Source organism: Acomys russatus, chromosome 14, assembly GCF_903995435.1.
Source record: "Acomys russatus chromosome 14, mAcoRus1.1, whole genome shotgun sequence".
Lineage (NCBI taxonomy): Eukaryota > Metazoa > Chordata > Mammalia > Rodentia > Muridae > Acomys > Acomys russatus.
The window spans coordinates 34,605,943-34,625,638 of NC_067150.1; the positions used below are offsets into that span (position 1 = coordinate 34,605,943).

The 19,696-nt window shown below is 43.3% G+C and overlaps 1 protein-coding gene and 1 long non-coding RNA gene across 2 annotated transcripts in view; one reads left to right on the forward strand and one right to left on the reverse strand.

Moving 5' to 3' along the window:
- Arhgef12 (Rho guanine nucleotide exchange factor 12) overlaps window positions 1–19,696 on the reverse strand; it is a 130,426-nt gene that overhangs the window by 10,179 nt on the left and 100,551 nt on the right. The window contains exons 23-31 of the mRNA XM_051156250.1: window positions 18,841–18,973; window positions 18,571–18,606; window positions 17,896–18,050; window positions 16,617–16,763; window positions 15,613–15,698; window positions 10,096–10,221; window positions 7,895–8,009; window positions 4,515–4,615; window positions 753–830 (exon numbers count right to left, since the gene is read on the reverse strand). Coding sequence (XP_051012207.1) covers window positions 753–830; window positions 4,515–4,615; window positions 7,895–8,009; window positions 10,096–10,221; window positions 15,613–15,698; window positions 16,617–16,763; window positions 17,896–18,050; window positions 18,571–18,606; window positions 18,841–18,973 — 977 coding nt within the window. The remainder of the gene's footprint in view (window positions 1–752; window positions 831–4,514; window positions 4,616–7,894; window positions 8,010–10,095; window positions 10,222–15,612; window positions 15,699–16,616; window positions 16,764–17,895; window positions 18,051–18,570; window positions 18,607–18,840; window positions 18,974–19,696) is intronic.
- LOC127198346 (uncharacterized) lies at window positions 5,911–6,667 on the forward strand. The gene is made up of 3 exons (XR_007831821.1): window positions 5,911–6,023; window positions 6,274–6,323; window positions 6,524–6,667. It is a non-coding gene; the product is annotated as an uncharacterized LOC127198346 (long non-coding RNA).

Below are 19,696 nucleotides of genomic sequence, written 5' to 3' on the forward strand. Positions count from 1 at the left end.
TTTCAGCATTAGCATCTCAGGGGAGCTCTCAGTCTTTGGAAGGTAAGGGCTACATACATTAGCATGCTTTTTGATAAAACTATTGTACATGACATACAAGTTTGCTTTATTTATTATTTATTTAGGTTTTTCGAGACAGGGTTTCTCTGTGCAGCCTTGGCTGCCCTGGCCTCGACCTTACAGAGATCCTCCTGCCTCTGCCGCCCCCAAAGTATTGGGATTAAAGACATGCGCCACCACACCCGGCTACAAGTTTATTTTAAATAGATATAAAATAAGTCTGCCAAAACAAACACCAATGAACTGGTATATTTAAAAAGAAGACTTAATATTCTGAAAAGGTTATTAGCATTAAAGCCTAGACATCGGAAGTGGCAATTAGCAAATATTTAGCTATTCCTATGTTGATTTCAGTTCTCATGCTTTTCAAACGTGTCATAGAAAAATTATCTTTACTCAGTGATCCGAAAAGTTATTGTAGTAAACAGTAAAAGTGCAGAGCAAATTAAAGTATTTTAATAACTAGTGTCCCCAAGTTCTCCAACAATTCCTGCCACATAGCTACAGTTTCTCACAAGACACTCCCCCTGACCAACAGGAAAGTACCCTAGACACCAGACATTCAACAAGCAGAACAACCCAGGAGGCAGAGCTCCTTCACGGATGGCTATTCCAGCTGAGACGTTAATTGCCTGCCAGGCCTTCAGTACATTTTCCTTTATGTTTTTAATTACGGTTAGCCCATCTCTCACCCTGAGCTCATCAACATTTGGGTACTCGGACAACTTGAGATTGGAGGTGTCAAGGCGACGCTGATAGTCTTCTAAGCGCTGAAAGTGAAACAGAACAGAGCCAAGGTTAAGGCTTTGGGCATCAATGACCTTCTTGTTTTCACATCACCTGCATCTCACAGAAGTCACTGCGATACTAGACATGACAGCAACCTTCATCACACCTTCCTTCCCCTCATCGTGGTGATACTCACTTTCTGGTTTCCCCTTCCTCTCCAGCTGTCTCTTCTCAATCTAAGTAAGCTTATACCTATTTCCTGAATATATAAACCATGTACACAGAAAAAAACACAGATGGTACTATAATGTATATAATAAAAAGCATTCTTGTCCCACCCCTGACGCCCTCCTATTTTCTTTAAAGAAGCAATCGGTGATGTTCAATTCTTGGGTGACTTTTGAGAAAATCCTATGCAAAGAGCAGGCACACGTGTATGACTCTGTATCTGTGTGTGTTGTGTATATACACAGCCTTTTAAAACAAGATGTGGGAGCAGCCGGGCATGGTGACACACGCCTATAACCCCAGCACTGAGGGAGGCAGAGGCAGGAGGATCACTGTGAGTTCAAGGCCAGGTCTACAAAGCGAGTCTAGGACAGCCAAGGCTACACCAGCCAAGGGAAATCGTGCCTCAGAACAACAACAACAACAACAACAACAACAAGAGGTAGGAGTATAATACTGGCACCCCCCAGCACCCCCAGACACACTCCTCATATCTGCTCACACAGTATGCCGATTCTTGGGTTTGTTTGTTTGTTTTTGTCAACTTAACACATCTGGGAAGAGGGAACCTCAATTAAGAATGTCTCCATAGACTGTAGGCAAGTGTGTGTGGGGGGGCATTGTATTGATTAATGACTGACGTGGGAGGGCCCAGCCCACTGCAGGCTGTGCCACCTTTGGCAGGTGGCCCTGGGTTGTGTAAGAGGCAAGCTGAGCAACCATGGGAAGCTAGGCAGTAAGCTGCCTCCGTGGTCTCCGCTTCAGCTCCTGCCTCCAGGCTCCTGGCTTGGCTTCCCAACGATGAGCTACAGTATGGGAATGTAAGCCAAAAAACCTTTTCCTTGCTCAGATGATTTTGGCCAGTGTTTTATCAGAGCAAGAGAGAAGCAACCTAGGACAAACAGGTATTCTTCCTCCTCTGTGTACAGGGCTCATCAGTTTATCTCAGAGAATGCTTTCCAGTAGCAGAGAGAGAGAGAGATGTGTTTTCTTAAATAACCACACAGCATCCAAGCTTCAAACTCTGCGCATCAATTATAGTTACACTTTACTAATGGACATCGAGGTCACTTATGATGTTTAACAATAACAAATGATATATAACAAAATGGCTTTTAGTCATGTATGTTGTAACCCGATAGAGATATGTATGATGTCTAATCATGCATGCTGTACACCTACATAAATATGTTTGTGTGACAAATTTCTAAAAGCTATTGCTTCAAGGGTTTGAGCATTTTTCTTCATCAGAACAAGTTCTAAATACAGAAGAGGCTCTTATGTGTAAACATCTGTACACCACACGCCATAACCAATGTTCACTGTGTCCATTACAGACTGTCCGTCTCTTTGTCTCCTACCTACACAGTCAGTCTACCTCATGCTCTAGATCACTCCTAAATACTCAAGTGTAAGCACACCCCCCCGCTAAATGCTGCAGCATGCACACCATTATAGGATGCATGTCATTAAAGTCACTATTTATTACTGGTTTCTTTTTAAAGTTTATATGTGCAGAAGAATGCGTGCGTATGTGTGTATGCATGCAGGGGCCTCATATGGAGGTCAGGAGAAAGTTTGTGGGAGAGTCAGCTCTCTCCTTCCAGCATGTGGACACTAGAAACTGAACCCAGGTTGTCAGGCTTGGCAGCTAACGATTGAACCCAGGTTGCCAGGCTTGGCAGCAGGCACCTTCATCTGCTAAACCATCTTGCCAGCCCCTTTGGTTCCTTTTTAAAGCTTTATACACAGAAAGATGCATGCAGTTTGAGTATTTTTCCACAAATTCTGACAAGCAATACACTTGTACAACTCAATCTCATACCAAGACATGAAAGATGAGTATGGTCCTAGAAAGGTTCCATACATTTCTTCCCAGTTTATCTATTAAATACGCATGCCCTGTGGCAATTCTTTTTCTTATTTATTTTCCTATTACAAATAAGCTTAATATCTTACAAGCTCACACAAACAAAATTATGAGTATGTGCTCTTTCGTGTCTGGTTTCTCTCACTCATTATGATGTTAGTTAGAGCCACTCTTCTCTCTCTGGTAGCCTCCGAAGTTACATTCCGTAACTACACCACAACTGGTTTACCTGCTCTCCTGCTGAATTCTTGAGCTGTTCCAGTTTGGGGTGACCATGAATAAAGAAAGCTACCATAAAAACTCTTGAACATTTCTCTTCAGTAAGAGCTGCCGAGCCGCATACGAAGTACAGGCCCAGGCCCTTTCATTTCTTCCTGGGGCTGCATCATTTTGCACTCCAAACACCACTTTTGGGTTGCACAGTTTTCCTAAAGCCTTTCCAATAAAACTGTCACACTCAGCTAAGACAGCCATGCCCACAAATGCAAAGGGCCTCTCCATGTGCATAATCTGACATTTCTCTCTTTAGCACAATTGAGAGTTGGGCTCACTACACATCTCCACCTGCTGTTCTGAACTGAATTCACCTTCTCCACAAGCCTGTGGCATCTCCATGCCTCTTCTCTATCCACACGTGCAAGCCAGAAACCTCAGCGTTTCTTCTTGACATCGTCTCCACTCACACCCTTCTCTCAGTCCGCAAGCTCTGCCAACTGTGCTCTCCAGTACCTCTCCAGTTCCCACCTTGCTCGATGATGCTGCCACTGCTGGTCCTGGACTGCTACCTGGACTCCCCTGACACTACCCTCCTCCTTAACCTACTCTTCATGGGGCAATTTGATTCATACCTTTAGTAGCATGGTTTTACTGCTCTTAAAACAAAAATTCAAGTCTTTAATATGGTAGGAAAAGCCCTGCAAGATTCAGTCTTCATCTAATCTTTTTATTTAATGGTTTACTTATTTCTATTGTATGTACATTGGTGTTCTGGCTGCTTGTATGTGTGCGCGGTGGTGTCAGATCCCCTGGAACTGGAAACAGATAGCTGTGAACTGTCAGGTGGGTGCTGGGAACTGAACCTGGGTCCTTTGAAAGAGTAGCCAGTGCTCTTAACCACTGAGCCAACTCTCCAGGTCCTCGTCTAATCTTTAAATTACTCATATTGCTCCTTCTGCATCCAGCTTGCACTTCATACTGTTTTTGGTTCATTTCTGTTCTTTGTGTGGTTCAAATGTCAATTCTTCAAACACTCTTAAGGCACCACCTGACATTTCTAAAGTAGGCTGGCCCTCTCGGACCCTCAGAGCACTGGAAACTCTCCTTCTTCACAAACAATGTAAGACATAAATCTCCTGCTCTGAGAACACAACCCCCATTTTCTCATGCCCTCCACATCGGGCATGCAGTACATGTTCCACAAACAGCTGCTGGGTAAACAAGGACAAATGGGCAAACAGAGAGCTAGAGGCACTCAGGAGTCAGATGCTTCTCTGACAGACCACCTGGACCCAGCAAACAAATGTCCTGCTCACCATTTGTATAATGATACTTTATTATTATTTCATATTTCAGATACACCAATTTCATTTTCTCCAAGGCCACCCTGTATCTTGCTTCTCCCTCTTACCTGCTTGTTTTCGGCCTCCCTGACAGCCTGATTTACATAATTTAAGATCTGACGACAATGATCTGCAGCCTTCTTCACCTTCTCCCTTTCTGGAGGCCATTCTACATATGGGGAAGAAATGGAAGATGAAGAAAATTAGGGAAAAAAGAAAATATACACACACAGAAGATTTCATTTTAGCCAAATTAGCGTAAGAAGATATGGCATAGTCTTTAAACAGGTGAGATTTCTGATTATTATAACCCGAAACATACATTCTCATAAATGGGGGGGCGGGGAGGGGCGGCCAGGTTCCTTATGAAGCTGAGGCAGGAGGATCACAAGCTTGAGGTCATGCTAAGACCTGTTTTGAAATATTCTGTTTTGTTTTGTTTTTCAAGACAGGATTTCTCTGTGTCTTAGAGCTCACTCTGTAGACCAGGCCAGCCTCAAACTCACAGATATCCTCCTGCCTCTGCCTCTCAAGTGCTGGGATTAAAGCATGTGCCACCACTGGCTGGCTCAAAATACGTTTTTAAAGGGACTGGCAACTGCAGTTTATTGGCAGAGCCCTTGCCTAACATGTGCAAAATACAAGTCAATCTCAGTTCTGAATAAAATGAAAAGAAAAAGAAAGAAGAAACCACAGTACAGAAGCCTAGATGCAAGAGTGATGCTTTTTACAACACATTAAAACTCCAGTTGTGTTTTCCCAGAGAAGGCCTGTGGGAGCTGTACAGGCAGGGCCCTCTCCTCCCCCTGGAACTGCAAGGCCATTTGGTCTGTTTTGCAGTCTTTCTTATGTAATAACCTCTAAGAATTCCAGAGTAAATCTGCATTTGAGGACATAGTTAAAGGAACTACAACACTAGTAATGCTAAAAGCTGAAGCTCAGCAATACCATAGGCATTCTGTCATCTCTGCACTAACAAGAACAACCAAACTGGAGTCAAAGCCATAACCTCCAGCGGAGCGCAACAGCTCCACTGGGCAGACACACTAAGGGTAAAAGTCAATGAGTACACTGTAAGGCCACTTTTCTGCGGGCACCACAGTTTGTGATCCCAATATGTACTCCTAGTGTCAGGCGCGAGAAACAGAAGTTTAGTGCCTAACACTCAGAATCACTCCAAATTTCAAGATGAGGAAAATGGTCTGCTAATGTCTTTGTTCTGCTTCCTAAAAGTACTTTCACAGGCACAAAACATCTCTCTGACCTAGGATAAAGCTTTTTCAAAGCAATGATATATGCTAAAACAAAGATGGGTGGATTTTTCCTATAGAGGGTCAGATGACAATTTCTATATACTTTGCAGGCCAAACAACCTCTGCTCCAATTACTCAACTCCACTGGTGAGTACAGAAGCTCTCAGAAACAGTATGCAAACAGAAGGACTGGAGGTGCTACTGAACCAGGCAGTGAGATGCAGGTGTGGTGGTGCCTGCCTGCTATCCCACCATCTAGAACAGTGAGATGCAGGTGTGGTGGTGCCTGCCTGCGATCCCACCATCTAGCACAGTGAGATGCAGGTGTGGTGGTGCCTGCCTGCGATCCCACCATCTAGCACAGTGAAATGCAGGTGTGGTGGTGCCTGCCTGCGATCCCACCATCTAGCACAGTGAGATGCAGGTATGGTGGTTCCTGCCTGCGATCCCACCATCTAGCACAGTGAGATGCAGGTGTGGTGGTTCCTGCCTGCTATCCCACCATCTAGAACAGTGAAATGCAGGTGTGGTGGTTCCTGCCTGCTATCCCACCATCTAGAACAGTGAGATGCAGGTATGGTGGTGCCTGCCTGCTATCCCACCATCTAGCACAGTGAGATGCAGGTGTGGTGGTTCCTGCCTGCTATCCCACCATCTAGAACAGTGAAATGCAGGTGTGGTGGTTCCTGCCTGCTATCCCACCATCTAGAACAGTGAGATGCAGGTGTGGTGGTTCCTGCCTGCGATCCCACCATCTAGAACAGTGAGATGCAGGTGTGGTGGTTCCTGCCTGCGATCCCACCATCTAGAACAGTGAGATGCAGGTGTGGTGGTGCCTGCCTGCGATCCCACCATCTAGCACAGTGAGATGCAGGTGTGGTGGTTCCTGCCTGCTATCCCACCATCTAGCACAGTGAGATGCAGGTATGGTGGTTCCTGCCTGCTATCCCACCATCTAGCACAGTGAGATGCAGGTGTGGTGGTTCCTGCCTGCTATCCCACCATCTAGCACAGTGAGATGCAGGTATGGTGGTGCCTGCCTGCGATCCCACCATCTAGAACAGTGAGATGCAGGTGTGGTGGTTCCTGCCTGCTATCCCACCATCTAGCACAGTGAGATGCAGGTATGGTGGTTCCTGCCTGCTATCCCACCATCTAGCACAGTGAGATGCAGGTATGGTGGTTCCTGCCTGCTATCCCACCATCTAGCACAGTGAGATGCAGGTATGGTGGTGCCTGAAACCTTCCAAATGCTGCGACTCTTCAATACAGTTCCTCATGTTATGGTGACCCCTACCATAAAAGTATTTTCCTTGCTACTTCATAATTGTAATTTTGCTACTGTTATGAATCATAATATATTTTTTGGAGAAAGCAGTTTGTCAAAGGGGATGTGACCCACAGACTGAGAAGCACTGACCTAGGAGGTGAGAATAGGAGGATTAGGAGTTCAAGGCCACCCTCGGGTACATGTGGAGCTCAAGAAGAGCCTGGGCTCTGTGAGACTTTGTCTTTAAAAAATAATAGTTGCTGGGTAGGGTGGTGCACGCCTTTAACCCCAGCACTTGGGAGGCAGAGGCAGGTAAACCTCTGTGAGTTGGAGGTCAGCCTGGTCTATAGAGTAAGTTCCAGGACAGCCAAGGCTACACAGAGAAACTCTGTCTTTAAAAAAAGGAAGAATGGCTCATTAAATCAGTTTCATGCATGTCTAAGTACGCACGGCCAGTACAGTGAAACTGCGAATGGCTCATTAAAAAAAGGAAGAAAGGAAATAAAAACCAGGTAGTGACCTTACTGTGATCCTTGTAACACAGTACTCCAAACTCTATTTCTGAACTACTAACAGGGTACAGTTCAAACAGGCTGGACAACATCTTCTTAGAAAATGTCTGCCATACAACTGGCAGAAATCAAAATTCTATGTATGTATCCGTATGCTATGAAAACTTCCTTATTTAACCAAGGACATATTTTTGGTTTTTATTCTTAACTTTAGAATTATGTGTGTATTATCTGTATAAGAATCTATGCATATGGGTGCTCACAGCCCAGAGAGATCTCATGGAGCTGGAGTTACAGTGGTTGTGAGCCATCGGGTGTTGCTGCTGGGTACTAACTGTATAGGACCTCAGCTCTGGTCCTTGCAAGAACATTCTGCCACTGAGCTGTTTCTCCAGTCAGCCCGAATGCTGTACCTGTGTATTTGGCGATATTATCCAAGAGCAGCGGGTATTTAGTAAGCCTCTGCATCTGGGTGGGAATGATGTCCTTCAGCTGAAGACGACGACACAGGGGGTTGCTCTCAGCATCCTAAAATTAAAGTGAAAAAAGTCAGTTCATGATGCATATCAGAAGCAATTACAAACCATGTATCATGTATTTACTACAGGTGCCCACTGTAAGAGAGGTCTGGCTATTAGACCAAGATGTTTCTACTTTTGTTTTCCTCTCTTATGGTATCACAGAGGCTGCCTGGGTCTCCTAAGCAGTGTTTTTGCTTATGTTTGAACAAGGGCTAGAAGCATCTATGATAAACTCTTTTGTAGTACATGGCTTTAACCACCTTTTCAGAAATTCAGGCACATTTCCTGACTGGTATTTCTACCAAAAGTTCATTTACTACACTGGACAGTGGTGGCGCACGGCTTCAATCCGAGCACTCGAGAGGCAAAAGAAGGTAGATCCCTGTGAGACTGAGGCCAGCCTGGTCTACAGAGTGAGTTTGGGAATAGGCAAAGCTACAGAGAAACCCTGTCTCAAAAATTTTTTTTAAAAAGCTCAGGATTTCCTGACTTCTTCCCCACCATTCCAAGCAGATATACAATGGATCACTAGTCTGGATATGCCCGCTCATATGCATCATGGGTCTACAGAACTTTAAAGTTTTATGACAATACGTATTTCTGACTCTTTGGGCCAGTCTTGCTCACAACTATTTAGTTCACTGTTTTCGCAAAGAGCAGTGACAGATGACTGAGCATGGCTTTATGCAATAAAGAAGAGAACCTTTAAGGTGTCCTTCAACAGTCCCATTCTCTGGTATATGTGAGCCCAGCCCCTTGAGAGTAGGTAGAAACTGTTTTAGTCTACTATCACTTGATTTTGGTTTAATCAAAAAAAAAAAAAAAAAAAAAAAAAAAAAAAAGAAGGAAGGTGAGCCTGGCTTGATCAGAGGGGGCTGGGATCCTAACTCTAGTCCTTGCAAGAGCAGCAAGTGCTCTTAACCACTGAGCCACCTCTCAGCCCCCGACTCTAAAAACAATCTGGACCAGAGAAGGAGTCCTACTGGCTCGGAAAAAAAGCAAATATCCATCTGTCAACTGCCTAAAGGGCCACAGGAAGATAGACAGGCGCCCTAGCACCTAGGACTAGTTCCTAGACAGCAGCACGCAAGACAGCAGGACCACATTTTCCATGAATGAATGAATGAATGAATGAATGAATGAATGAATGAATACAACAACCAACAGTTTAAATAAACCTCAGCGAGGATTGCAACTCTACCCTACATTTCGATAAATCCAAGCCATGCTCTGAAAGCACAGAAACTATGACTGCCGTCTAACAATGCAGCAAGAGCAAATAAATGCATGCTGTCCAAAGAACTTTATTTATAAAGCAGGCAGGTGGCTGGAGAAGGCCTAGGGGCCACAGTTCCAGACTCCTATCTATTCCTCTTCCTACCCCAGGACTGCTACAGTCTCCCAAGCCTGGTAAAAAACTGAACATCTCAAACCTGAACAACATGCTTTTCACATGTGGATACAAGCCAGGCCTGATGGCATCGGCCTGTAAACTCACGGCCAGCATGGATACAAGGCAACAAGCCTGGGTAATTTAAAAGACCTTATCGCAAAAGGCTATGAAAAGGGTTAGGCACATAGCTCATGGAAGAATGCTTGCTGAGACCACAGAACGACTGAATGTGGCTTTTTCCTAATGAAAACTGCTATGGCAACATAAATACCTATGCCAAATATTTCAATCTTCATATGTGCTTTTAGTATTTATTTTATTTTATTATTTTATTATTCATCATTCCAAAATCTACTTTATTCCTCCCACTAACTCCAAGAGGCAATGTAAAACTCTTTTAACATGCTGACATATTGGGTGGTTAAGAGGCCCCAGGTTCAGTTTCCAGCACCTATGCAGCGGTGGCTCAGATCTACCTGTGTACCTCCAGCCCCAGGGAATTCAACGGCTACTTGTGCCCTCTAAGGACCAGACATGCACTTGCTACACAGACACAGATACAGGCAAAACACCCAAACTCACAAAATAAAAACACAAATGAAAGGAAAATGAATGTTAACACAGATGAACACTGTATGTAAGTCAGAATTCCTCAAGTTTATTCTATAATTAATACAAAGCGTGTGGCTTTTTAACTCACTTGCACAAAAGTCTGGAATCGAGAATCCTTTTTCTGACGAGACTTGATCATTTCCAGGGCAAAAGGCTGGTTACTGCAGAAGGTAGCAGCAGCTTGCTTCAACTTCTCCTCCCCAGGTCCACTGAACTGTGCCAAGGACACAAGTAAAGAGAGTGAAATATGGAGCCTACACACATGAGGCCAAGTGAGACAAGAGGCAACCTCAGTCCTCTCGACATTCCAGGAAGGACAAGAGACAGAAGGCTGTACGTACACGCAGGATCAGTGCTGCATTACCAAGAACTCGCCCTGACACCTTCAGACCATATGCCAGTCTCTTCCTGCCAATAGCTTGCAAGAATGTATTACCTTTCAGTCTGCACTGCTTCCAAATTAGAAAGAGTGCTATCAGGAGAATACGAGACACAAAAGGCCTGGAGACTGAGATTACTATTTCCTTTTCACCTGGCACCTTTGCCAGAACACTCCTACTTCTCTGGGCAGGAAATCCTGTGTTGGCAGCTTTCTTTCCCACTCACTATGAAATGCACCACAATCACAAGCAGAACAGAAACAAAAGTAAATTCCTTGTTGTTTCACCTGTGCAGGGGCTGAAGGGGCCTGGGTGTAATCTATGGACCTGTGAGCCTCTTTTGCAAATATGTTTTATGCCTTTCACTTGTAAATTTATGTTTGTAATAACTAACCTGGAGGTTGGTCACTCACACCCTAACTTGAAGGTTCTTGATCAAATGTTTAAGTATTTTGCTCATGAGGGGGTCTTATAAGTAAAATACCTTTTTTGTTGTTGTCGTTTTAAACTATCACTTCTATTTTGTTTATTTTTGCTTTAGAGTGGTTCTCAGCCTTTCTAATGCTGCAACCCTTTAATATAGTTCCACATGTTGTGGTGACCCCCAACCATAAAATTATTCTCGTTGCTACTTCTTAACTGTAATTTTGCTACTATTATGAATCATAGCATAAATTCCTGTGTTTTCTGGTGGTCTTAGGGGGCCCTGTGAAAGGATAACTTGACTCCCAAAAGGGTTATGACCCTTAGGCTGCGAATCACTCCCACGCGTCCTGTCCTGCCTAAGTGTAGGCACTGCACACATGTATTTTTACAGCTAGCTTTCCTTCCACGTCTATACTTGGAAGTAACTTAAGAGGGCTTTCTGTACAATCTTCCACATTTCCAAAAGTCTATTATACAGAAAGGCATTTTGGAAATTGTTCTTTTGTAGCATATCTGTAGATGAATTATTTCCTTCAAATATGGTCCATGAAAGAATATTCTAACTGGTCAAAGTTTGGATTGTTATTCTCTTATGACCAAGATGCTCAGGCTAAGAAAGTGGTCCAGTGGTTGAACAAGTGTGTCATACTCACAAGGCCCTAAGTTCAATCACTAGCACTGAGAAAATAACATTGAAAGGTTAGACTTGCAAAATTACTAGCATGTTATCTATCAAAGGACTAGAGAAACATGAAGAACAGGTGAGTTTGTAAAAAGAAATGCTGTGATCCCAGAGTTCTACAGTCACTCTATAAATACTTTACACTCAGACAACAGGTTTCTAAGAGACAAACACTGGGGAAGAAATTCTCTAAATTCTCTCTTGCTCACTCATGCTTGTGCGCGCGCTCTCCCTCCCTCCCCCTCTCACAACATATACACACACATGTATATACATACATGCACACATATGTATATATATGTATATATACTCTATATATAGATATGTAGAATATGAGTATACAGTATACAAATATGAATGGTTATGTATCAGCAATCAGGTGTGGTCAGAGTGGTATAAGAAGGTACTATGGAAGCCGCCATGGGATAAAAGCAGCCAATAGCTTTACCCAACTGTAAAGCCCACAAACTACAATAAAGATGAGTCCAGCAGGTCATCTAATGGTGCAGTAGTGGCACTGCTACCCTGAGGGTAACCAACAGCTGCCTAGTTGGGTTTAAGGCCCACTCAACAGGAGGGAGTTGATGCCTAGGACTGTAAACCCGTGTAAATGTCTGCAGCTGAGAGGTCATAGACAGACCCTAAAAGAACCCGCTGCTGCCCTTTCACTAAAACAACACGATTTCTAAGTCTTCTACACACTCATCCTTATACCCAGAGCTAAGGATAACTCATCCTACATCAAAACAACTTCTTTTTGCAGTAGATGGAGGCTACTGCAGAGATCCACAACTGGTTAAAACGCAGCCAATCAGTGACTGTGGGGGGCCCCGTCCCAGCTGGTATACCTACACTGCAATCCTTAGACCCAAGGATCAGAGGACAATCACAGAAGGTGTGGTAGCAGGTTGTAAGAGCCACAGAACCAGGACACCTGCTGCAAGACAGTGTCTGCTAGACATGACAGGGATGCTGCATGTCTGAAAAAATCTCAACATTACTGTTGCCTGAACAAGACCTACATAATGACACTACCAGTGAATAGGCCAACCCAGATAGGGCAACTCTGATAAAGCCCCGACCCTAGGTGAAGAGCTACTGGGAATCAATGGCTGCTGAGACAGGGAGAATCTGTTTTCTCCAGGGGTGAGACTGAAAGGCTAACCAATCCCAAGAGATTATCCAAACACATGTAAAAGCAATGTTAATGAACTCGGTAGGGGTGTGTGTGTGTTGGGGGCGGGGAGGAGACAGACAGATAGATAGAGACAAAGACAGAGACAGAGAGACTGACAGATAAAGGAGACATCCAAGCTGAAACTTGGAAATAATGCAAGTATAGTATTCATGTATAAAACTCTCAAAATTAAACAAAATAAACATAATAGAAGAGGGGCTGGTGAGAGGCTCAAAGTACCTGCCATGTAGGCTTGACACCTGAGTTTGACCTCTAGAACCCACTTGGAGGAGAGAAGTCAGCTCACCCAGAGAAGCTGTCCTCTGACCCCAGCACATGCACCAGGACACAAGCATGCCCTCTCCCCAACGACTGTAATAGACAAGTTTTAAATACACAAGGAGAGGAAACAAAAGTTGAGCTCAGAGTTAGAGCACAAGCTTAGTGTGTACAAGGCCCTGGCCACAAAGCCATGCACCAAAAAAAAGTAGGTAAACCAAAAACTGGCAATATTAAATACAGATCTAAAGACCTCTTGATGCTTTTACTTTTAGTTTGTTTTTTTAAAAGATTTATTTATTTATTTATTTATTTAATATGAGCACTCTATATGCATGTGCACCTGCAGGCCAGAAGAGGGCATCAGATCACACAAGAGATGGCTGTAAGCCATCATGTGGTTGCTGGGAATTGAACTCAGAACCATCTGGAAGAGCAGACAATGCTCTTAACCACTGAGCCATCTCTCCAGGCCCTACTTTTAGTTTTTATGATAACTATTTCCCCCTAAACCAACACTTGATATCCAATGGATAACAAATCAGATTAGTTTATTAATTCTGTTCCCTCACTCCTATTTTTAAATACAATTGGTTAGGAATATACTTCCTGGGATAGGAGGTGGTACAATGCTTGCCTAATATATGTAAAACCCTGGGTTCTATCTTTAGCACTGAAAAACAAAAACAAATAAAACAAAACAAACCCTTTTTGGGGTCCTGTTATGTTGACAGATCTATTTTACCATATTATGAAATAACCAACTATGATTTTGTGCCTTAATAACAATCTTTAAAACATCTAAAAAAAAAAAAAAAAAACCTTAAATAAACCTGAAATCAAGATGCAGTGTCTTTTTTTTTTCCTCTCCCTAAGACAGGGTTTCTCTGTGTAGCCTTGGCTGTCCTAGACTCGCTTTGTAGACCAGGCTGGCCTTGAACTCACAGCGATCCACCTGTCTCTGCCTCCTGAATGCTGGGATTAAAGGTGTGCGCCACCACACCTGGCAAAGTGCAGTATCTGAAGTCTACAGAACTTTCATGTTTGACATAAGAAACTGATGTCACAGGGGCCCTATAGTATGGTGGTTATCACATCTGCCTTACAAGCAGAAGGTCCTCGGTTCAAACTACAGTGTAGCCAGGGAACACACTATTGGGCCCTAAAAAAAAAAAAAAAAAGGAAAAAAAAAGAAAAAGAAACTGATGTCACACTGTCACATTTTTAAAAGGAAATGTTGAATTTGTGAGATTCTAAGCTTTTTGTTTCAAGTTAAATAATGTCCTATCCAGGCAATAGATACACTGCTACACTGAAATCAAAACCAAGATGAGTCACAATACCACAGAATAAACACAAGAGCAAGCAGCATTCCTCAGTGGGGCTACAGCCCCTGACAACGACAACGCCCGAGTGGGCCTGGGGAGGAAACACTTTGGAACGTGAGTCAGCATCACCGTGGGCCTGGATTAAGATGTCTTGTCCATGTTCTGCACAAGTAGCTAAATGAGACCCACTGTGACTAAGTAGCTTAGCTTAGTGCAGACCACTGCCCGCAGTAGGACTAAGGCTACTTTAGTGGATGTTTCAGTTGTCAATCATTTTGAAAGGTGTGCAATTATGTAGTGGCACTGGCTAAGTAATAAATGAATGGGATGTAGTAAATTTATGTGGACATAATTGAAGTGTTGCTATTTGCCTTCTATTAAAATTGTGAGCCACAGACATTCTCTTTATTCACAGGCAGTGGCTACTTTAAAAAGGTGACATCAATGGCCAGGCATGGTATGGCACACCTTTAACTCAGCACTTGGGAACAGAGGCAGGCAGGCCTGGGTGAGTTCTAGATCAACTGGGGCTACATAGTAAGACCCTATTTCATAAAACAAAAAACAAAACAAAAGTTCCAGGCCAGCCAAGACTAACTACTGAGACTCTGTCTAAAGCCCACAGTCTTCCCATCTCAAGGTCTGTGAGAGCAGAAGCCATGTGTCTTGATTGCCACTTTCCCCTGAACTATACAGTTTTGTTCAATATAAATTGACAGTCAGGGCTGGAGAGGCGGCTGAGTGGCACGTGTGATCTTACAGTGGACCTGCATTCAGTTCCTGGCACCGACATGGTGCTTTACAACACTCCATAACTACAGATCCAGGGAATCCAAACGGGATCTGATGCCTTTTCACCTCTGTGGGCTGGAGAAATACAAGCAATGTAGACACATTCATAGAGTCAAAACAATCACATGTATACAATAAGATAAATCTGGACAGATAGAATTTGACAGCTACCATAGCCTCTGAAGTAAGATTAAGTATTTCTCACTACTGAGACTTGTGACCTATAATTGCCTAATAACTGTATAATACCTATCTGGTATTTGAACAACAGAAGATGGCAAAAAGTCTTTATCGCTTAAATGAATAAGATGCATTACTCCGTAGTCTTTAAAACCTAAAGACCCAGTGTGCCTGTATCTCAATAAAACCCACTGTTTAGTCTGATCACATACGGATTAGAACACACTGACCCATAAAACAAGACTTTTCATTTGCATTTTAACTCTGCAAAACGGATGTGTTTGTAGTTTGGAAGTATTTATTAATTGCCCCTGAATCTGATCAAGTGTCTTAATTTAAAAGAAATTCTCAATTTCCTTACCCAGATGAGCAGATCTTCCCCAATATGATCAATAACGGAGGTCTCATTCCTCTTTCGAACAGCTTTCATTTGCTCATTTAACCCAACTAAGGAAGGAAAAAGAAAAAACAAACAAGTCCACACTTATTTCAATCTGAATTACTGGTAGCAGGAACCAGCTGCTCCCAATGTATGTTAATGTCATCGACACACAGTGCTTACACGGTTAGACCCCAAAAGCTCTTCCTGGTCATAGGCCCTGGAGCACTCAACGCTGTATTTAGGAACTAGTACCCTGCCTATAGTGTAGCTGCATCAAGTGTTTATTCACCCTTAAGGCCTCCTTCTGTAGCCAAGCTCACAAAGACCCCGGTGCAAACAACACACTGCATACCACTGAAATCGCCCACAAAAAGCACTGCTTGGGTTGACAAACTGGTAATTCCTTTGACCAAGAAAGACTGAAAATTAAGTGTCATAAAGAAACAGTGGCTTCCAGAGAGAAGCGCATCCTACACTCCCTCAGAAGTCCAGGGGACTCACCCGGGGCAAGACACATGCATGTGCCCTAAGCACCAAACAATAAAACTTGCTGAAAACTATCCAACCATATGATTAATATTAATTTTACTATTTATAAAACATATTTACATGCATATTATTACATATGATATATATTTTAAAACTATATATAGAATTATATACTGTTGGATAGTTATATACATATACTGTAGTTGATAAGATATTATCACGGGTAATTTTGACTATTCATGTTTTTCACTTTAAGTACTAACTTTAGACAAGAAAAGCCCAATGTTAGTACTTTGTATATAAAAGGTTAATATTTTTATACACTAATGGGGAAAATTTTAGTCAGAGACATGATCATGTCTCTGTAGAATGTGTTTACAAAGTGTCAAGTATGCATAAAATCATGCCCAACTATTTGTACCGTGTCGCTGAACTGCCTTTACATGGTCATAGTCTTTTCTCTACTGGAAATGTAGACAGTCAATTTCTCTTACCATGAAGTTGAAGAATATCATCCAAGTTTGAGAAAATCTTGCGCAGTTCTGAGGGTGACAGAATCCCTTCTCTGGAGACGCGCTGATAGAATACTTGGTCAAGAACCTTCAGTGTTCGGACATGAGCTCTCTCAGTGTAGAACAGTTCTATGCCGGGGAGGGGGAGAAGAGGGTACAGGATGTTTAACTTAGACACATTCCATGGGACTCAGCATGTTTTCTACTGTTATTAGGTGGCAAATGCATTATGTAATAAATTCTTTAACATTTAGAAGGGATGGCACATCTCTAAAAATCATACTGATTCCATGAAACACAACAAACTAATGAAAAGCAACATTCAGAAATATTTTATATTTGAAGGTTGAATTAGCACTCACTCCAAACTCAGCCATTTACAAAAGAACTTACCACACTAGAATACGGTAAATTCTATTAAAATAGCCTTCAGAAATAATAGATTTAGTTTTCTATATTTGCCCATAAAACTTCATTTCTGGAGTCATTCTGCAACTTTACTATATCTCACTGTCATAAAAAATGAGATACTTATTGAAACCAAGTCATAGGAATAGTAGAGGGTATTAGCACACACATCACATACTTGTTATGTACATGTGAGGGAAACTGTGATGGCAACTTGCCACCACTTAGAATCACCTGGGAAAAGAGTCTCAATTGAGTAAATGTCTGTAACAGGTAGGTCTGTGGGTGTATCTGGGGTGGGGTGGTCCTGTTGAAAGATGTAGGACCCAGTGCATCATGGGCAATGCTACTCTCTAGGCAGGGGATCTGGGCCTCCATAGGACAGGAGAAGGCTAGATGAGACAAGCAGGAGAGCACAGCAGCAGCTACTCTCCCCGCTCCACTGTAGATGCAATGTGACTGGCTGCACCGTGCTCCTGTTCAACTCCCCCTCAGCATCAGCCTGACACCTGGACTGGGATGACCCGTTGATTCAACTAACTCCCTAAGTTTAGCTTGTCCTTGATAATCTACGCTACAACATAATCTCAAGGCAGGCCAGGGCTAGTGCCCCACGGCTGTCTATGATGCTGCAGACCTCCAGTCTCCTGAAAGCTGAACACCCTTTCCTTTCAGATTATAAACAAAGTGTACCACCATCACTCGCAGTGTTTATGTTTAAAGGCTCAAGCATCTAGTTTAATTTTGTCCTTAAAACAAAAGGCTAACAGGAAAACAACGCGAATCCAAAGGCCGAGAGACTTGCTGCATTCTGGTGAATCTCAATGTGTAAGGCTGACGCAGTTAGGCTCACCATTGATCACTTCCTGCCTTTTAATCTCGGAAGGTTTCAGTCCCAATAACACCTCTCTACTAACAAGCTGCTGCCAGTTGGGCGGATCCGTCTCTAGGTCGTTTTCAAACTGCTCGTCCTCGCTCTGACTTTCTCCAAAGGCGATGCTGTCAAACCTAATCAGACAAACAAATGTCAAATCCTGTTTGAGGGCTTCAGGCGGACAATGGAAGACGCACAAACCTTTTGTGTATGTTCGTGCATGGATGGAGGCATGTCTACAGGATGCACACGCACCTGGCGGCCAGAGGCTGCCTTCGGGTGTGTCTTCCCTGACTGCTCTTCTTCATCTTATTCTTTTTGACAGGGTCATCTCATGCCTGGCTTTTCACAGGGGCACTAGGCATCTGAGCTCATGTCCTCATACTTGTGGGGCAAATGCTACACCAGCTGAGCTGGCCCTGCAGTCCCATGAGTCTTAATTTCCTGTAAACCAGGTACGCTGCATCTGACCCAATGCTCTTAGGAAACACGTGTTCCTGTGTGCCCATGTGTGTGCAGCCTTCGGATAATCTGGGTGTCCTGAGAGCTTTCCCTTACACCCGCACACTATGATCAAGCTTTCTTTTCCTTTAAGATTAGGACTTTAGAGGGCAAAGCCTCAATTTAAATGAAAGCTACTTAAGATGTACTTACTTTCGAAAGGGTTTTGGGGTTCCATGTTCTGTCACCCTAAAACAAGAGAATAAGGAATTATAGGAGAACAAAATGGAGATCAAGAAGACATATCCCAAGATACAGAAGTTATTTAACATAAAATAACAGAAAAAATTCAGTAGGATTTAGTATTTGCTGTCAACCAGACTTCTTTCAAAGCATTCTATGAGCGACAGTGCTGGGAGACGTAAAGAGTGCCGGTTCGGGAAACACGAAGCGCGCAGAGCCCTGGCGCTCCCGTGAGATTACCTCTCTTCTTCACATCCCTCCTCCTGCACTTGATCTAACGAAGGAGCAGGGAAGTCAAACACGGTGTTGGGGACGCGAGGTGTACTGTCCACACAGTCTCCAGGCGCCGATGCTTCTCCAACTTGTTTTGATCCTTTAAAAAAAAAAAAAAAAAATCAAAAGTCGGCCACTAACTGTTTAAAATAAAACCACAGCCGCATTCTTCTTAAATAGGACAGCTAGAATCAAGACTTTAGCATATAAAACTCCTCAATACATTTAAAAACAAATGAGAAAAACTTTTGTTGTTTTTGAGACAACCCTGGCAGGCCTTGAATTCTCCAGTATCTGCCAGCCTCTACCTCCTGAGAGATGGGATGATAAACATACATCAGCACGCCTGGCAAGAAAATCATCTTTAAATACCCTCTTTAAAAGCCAGGGGAGGAGCTGGTGAAGTGGTGCAGCAGGGGAAAGTGCCTGCCCACAGCCTGCTGACCTGAGTTTGATCCTTGACTGAAGGACAACGCCTGACATCCACACATGCCCTTCACCCTCAACTACTGCCTATCGCTGGACTCTGGGAGAGGTGGGATGGTTCTTTAGCTGGACGCCCTCTGCTGAGCGCCCCAGACTCCAACAGGAGAGAGATGGGAGACTAGGGGAGAGAGGTAGGAAGTGAGAGTGGTCAGTATGCCAGGTGTACATAAATGAAACTGTGAAAATTAATAAAAAAACGAGACAAGGCACCATGTCAGCTGGGGACACTGAGGAGAAGCAGCCACTTCCCGCCTCACCCGTCCTCATTTCTAATACCAGCTGTCAGAGCAGAACAATTCCAATTAACACTTTCTCTTGGTTTATCCTCTAGATCTCT